This window comes from Sinocyclocheilus grahami, unplaced genomic scaffold (genome assembly GCF_001515645.1).
Source record: "Sinocyclocheilus grahami isolate Dianchi unplaced genomic scaffold, SAMN03320097.WGS_v1.1 scaffold616.1, whole genome shotgun sequence".
Lineage (NCBI taxonomy): Eukaryota > Metazoa > Chordata > Actinopteri > Cypriniformes > Cyprinidae > Sinocyclocheilus > Sinocyclocheilus grahami.
This window is the reverse complement of record NW_015505795.1, coordinates 66,335-70,191: the sequence shown is the minus strand read 5'-3', so window position 1 is coordinate 70,191 and position 3,857 is coordinate 66,335. Positions and strand designations below refer to the sequence as shown.

The 3,857-nt window shown below is 32.1% G+C and overlaps 1 protein-coding gene across 1 annotated transcript in view; it reads left to right on the top strand.

Moving 5' to 3' along the window:
* The first annotated feature begins 216 nt into the window (after nt 1–216).
* gpr137ba (G protein-coupled receptor 137Ba) overlaps nt 217–3,857 on the top strand; it is an 11,168-nt gene continuing 7,527 nt past the window's right edge. Inside the window, exons 1-2 of the mRNA XM_016241244.1 lie at nt 217–984; nt 3,288–3,337. Of these exons, the coding sequence (XP_016096730.1) occupies nt 634–984; nt 3,288–3,337 (401 nt within the window). The 5' untranslated portion in view covers nt 217–633. The remainder of the gene's footprint in view (nt 985–3,287; nt 3,338–3,857) is intronic.

Below are 3,857 nucleotides of genomic sequence, written 5' to 3'. Positions count from 1 at the left end.
AGAAGGTTCTTCAGATTATAAAAAGGTAAGAAAGAGATGCTTCTTTAAAGAACCTTTGAAAAAATGCTTCTTCTATGGCATCGCTGTGAAGGACCTTTGAAGCACCTTCATTTTTAAGAGTGTAACCTGTAAAAATTCAGATTTGTTTCTACTCAAAGGGAAAAATGTTGGTTTATGGGCATTAAAAAAGAAAGAAATTAAAATGTAAATTGTCCCTGGTATATAAAGTAGCTTATATAAAGAGTTGCGTTTCATTCTATAAAAGCAACTCTGCAAACAGCCATATATTGTGCAGAGAACGCAGCATAAGCATCCCGTGGGAGTCTGCCAGCGCTGGGAAGCTGAGCGCAGGGTTAAAGGTACAGTAGAGCACGTCAACACAGCGTCAGAGGGGCTGTCCTTCCTCCTCCTCCTCCCTCCGCTTTCACTGCCCGCTGCACAATGCTCTTTCTTTTCCTCTTTCTCCCTCGTTTCCTTCCCCTAAACGCTGGGCTGCTCTCAGAGGCTCGTTTCCTCCAGCAGAATCAGGGCTGTGGTGATTTTAAGACGTGAAGGAGGAGCAGCAGAAGCCGCTGGAGGAGGAAAGGCCCCTTCTAGACTTGCTTCTCCAGGCAGCAGGAGGAACGCAGAGCCATGGAGAGCGACTCGCTCCCTCCTCCGCCGACCTTCAGCCCGGCCGTGCCTCCTTTCGTCAAGCTGGGGCTGACGGTGGCCTACACCATCTTCTACTCGCTGCTCTTTGTGTTCGTGTACGTGCAGCTCTGGCTGGTGCTGCGATACCGACACAAGCGCTTCAGCTACCAGACGGTGTTTCTGTTCTTGTGTCTGCTGTGGGCGGCTCTGCGAGCGCTGCTCTTCTCCTTTTATTTCAGAGACTGCGTGACCGCAAACACGCTCGGACCCTTGGCTTTCTGGCTGCTCTACTGTTTCCCAGTCTGCCTGCAGTTCTTCACTCTCAGCCTCATGAATCTGTACTTCGCACAGGTGAGTTCGACACCTTTGCACCTTGCAGAGACAGTAAAATCTGTTTTTAAGACTACAGGTCACATGCACATTTATGAGAGCAGAATGCAAACAAACAAAAACGTATTTTAGACATTAAAATGTAAGCAGGAGGAGATATTCTGTCCATTTTCCTCTATCTTTTTATATATGGAAGCAACTCTCTGTTCCTGGTTTTATTAAGCATATTTCATAATGCATAAATGCATAGTTAATTCCAAAGAGAAATGGTCTTTTTATTCTTTTACCAAAATGATGTCAGTCCCTTTTATTTATCCAGCCACCTCCAGTGTTACTTTAACATCACTGATACACCGTTATAGTTTTTGTTAATATTATAAATTAGATTTTATTTTCACATTTTGTTTTTATTTTAATTTTAGTTAAAGTTTTAACAATTATGTATTCAATTTTAGTATTACTGGTATGCCATTATGGTTTTTGTTAATATATTGGAATTAGATTTTATTTTTACATTTTGGATTTTAATTTTAGTTCATTTTTGAGTAATTCTGTTATTTTAGTATAACTGGTATACTATTATAGTTTTAGTTAATATTTAAAATGAACCATATATACACCATATATAACATATTTTGTTAATATTTTAAATTTTATTTTCAGTTTTTCTTTTCATTTTACTTAAAGTTTAATAATACATATTTAAACGTTAATTACTCAACTATAATTATTAAAATAAGAAAATAATTCAGATTTAGTAATTTTGTTGTTTTTGTATTATTGGTATACAATTATAGTTTTTGTAAATGTTTTAAATTATATTCTATTTTTAGATTTTTGCTTTGTTTTATTTTATTAATTTAAATTTTAGTTATTTTTATTTTATTACTAGTTTTTTTACTTTTTGTTTTATTGGTATACCATTATAGAGTTTATTAATATTTTAAATTAGATTTTGTTTTTATATTTTCTGTATCATTATTTAAAATTATTATTATTTATAAGTTTTAGTAATTGTGTTGTGTTTTTGTCATTTGTATTAGTTTTTTTAATATGTCTATATAGTTCTTATTTCATTTTAGTTTGTTATTTTTTAATTACCTCACCTTAAACTAAACAAGAGAATAAGAATAATGTTGCCTTGTCAACTAGCTGAAAGATTTTAATAAATATTTTACTTCATTTTTAGATAATGTTGATTTGATCTTATAGTAATAAAAACGTTTTTTAATGGTTTTAGTTTTAGTTAACAATACTAATAACTCTGGCCACCTCTTCACCATCCAATCAATATCTAATGGATAAAATAAAAATATATAAATCAGATTTATCTCATTAGTCAAACCATAGATCTTTCATGCGAAAAGCATCTTGATCTCTCAGAGTGGATTATGTAATCATACTGTATAATATAGAAAAAACACTCTCCATTCGTCATTATTGCTGCGTAGATCATAATGATATGAACTATATGAGAGCTGTGTGTATGAGAGCAACTAAGGTCATTATTGATTCTAGAGCTTATGTCAGTTCAGTTCAATGTTATGTGTATTGTATATTCTCACAATGCGTATTGTTTCAAAGCAGAGATATTGCAGTATAGAACTATTCTTCCTGTTTTATTATGATCACAGCTGCATGTGTAAATGAATCATACGTGTGGGAGTACAGCGCGAGCAAAAAAAGAGAAGTGAAATCATTGACTGCGGTCTGAAGCATTGACACTACACTATAAAAACACTACAGGAAAAACAAAAGCTGTGAATTATTTACTCTAAATCCCCATATACATACAATAATCAACTGATTTATAATTAACACGACAATGCATGTTATTTTAAATGCAAAACACAATACTTTTGTCATTTAGCACACGGTACTTTATATATGCTTAAGAACTGTAAATTGTGCATTTTTGGAATAAACGAGTGCAAGTTTTTATTGTAGAGTGAACTGGATTTTTTAAGTCTAGTTTTATTCAAGCTTTCTCTCACACTAATGTCATTTGTAAAGGCCCGATCAGGTTGAAATAGCTCAGTAAGGTAACTTTTACAGTATATGACACTCTTTAGTCCCCCAAATGTGCCTGAATCAGATCTTATGTAATATTTCTGAACATGCGGATACTGTATGTCAGTGCAATGTTTCAGATGGAGATGAGCAGTAAAGCACTTGCTTGTTTCTGTTATGACCAACATGCTTCGACAAAGGAACTGGTGACTTTTATGATCCTGAATGTGTCATTCTCTGTTTAATAAGTCATGAGCTTAAATGCTTTATGCATGCAGTATTTACACTAACTTACAGCTTGTTTTCTGGTTCAGGTCATCTTCAAGGCGAAGTCTAAATATTCACCAGAACTTCAGAAGTACAGGTGAATATGGATCCAAAAACTCTCATCTGAAACTTATGTATTTGTACTTTTAAAAAATAAGTTTTGTTTATAATTTTAATGTTTATATATATATATATATATATAATTCTTCCAAAACTTTGGAATAATATATATATATATATATATATATATATATATAATTCTTCCAAAACTTTGGAATAATGTACCTCAAAATCTATCCAGATTTTTAAAATCGCACTTATTTTTCGTTTTTCAAAATGTTTTGTTTTTACTTCTGTATTCTTTCTTTTTGCTTGGACTATGGATTTGTTTTTTTTATTATGTATTTTGTATTTGTTAAGCGACCTTGAGGTCCTGAAAGCAGCTATATGAAATAAACTATTATTATTTATTTATTTATATTAATGTTATCTGAATATTAAAATCATGTGGAAAAAATAATTTTTTTTTATTATAATCGAAATTACATGCAAAAAGGCTAATAAAAATATATATTTTTTAAATAAATACTACAGTTTAAAACGTTTTTATTCGCTTT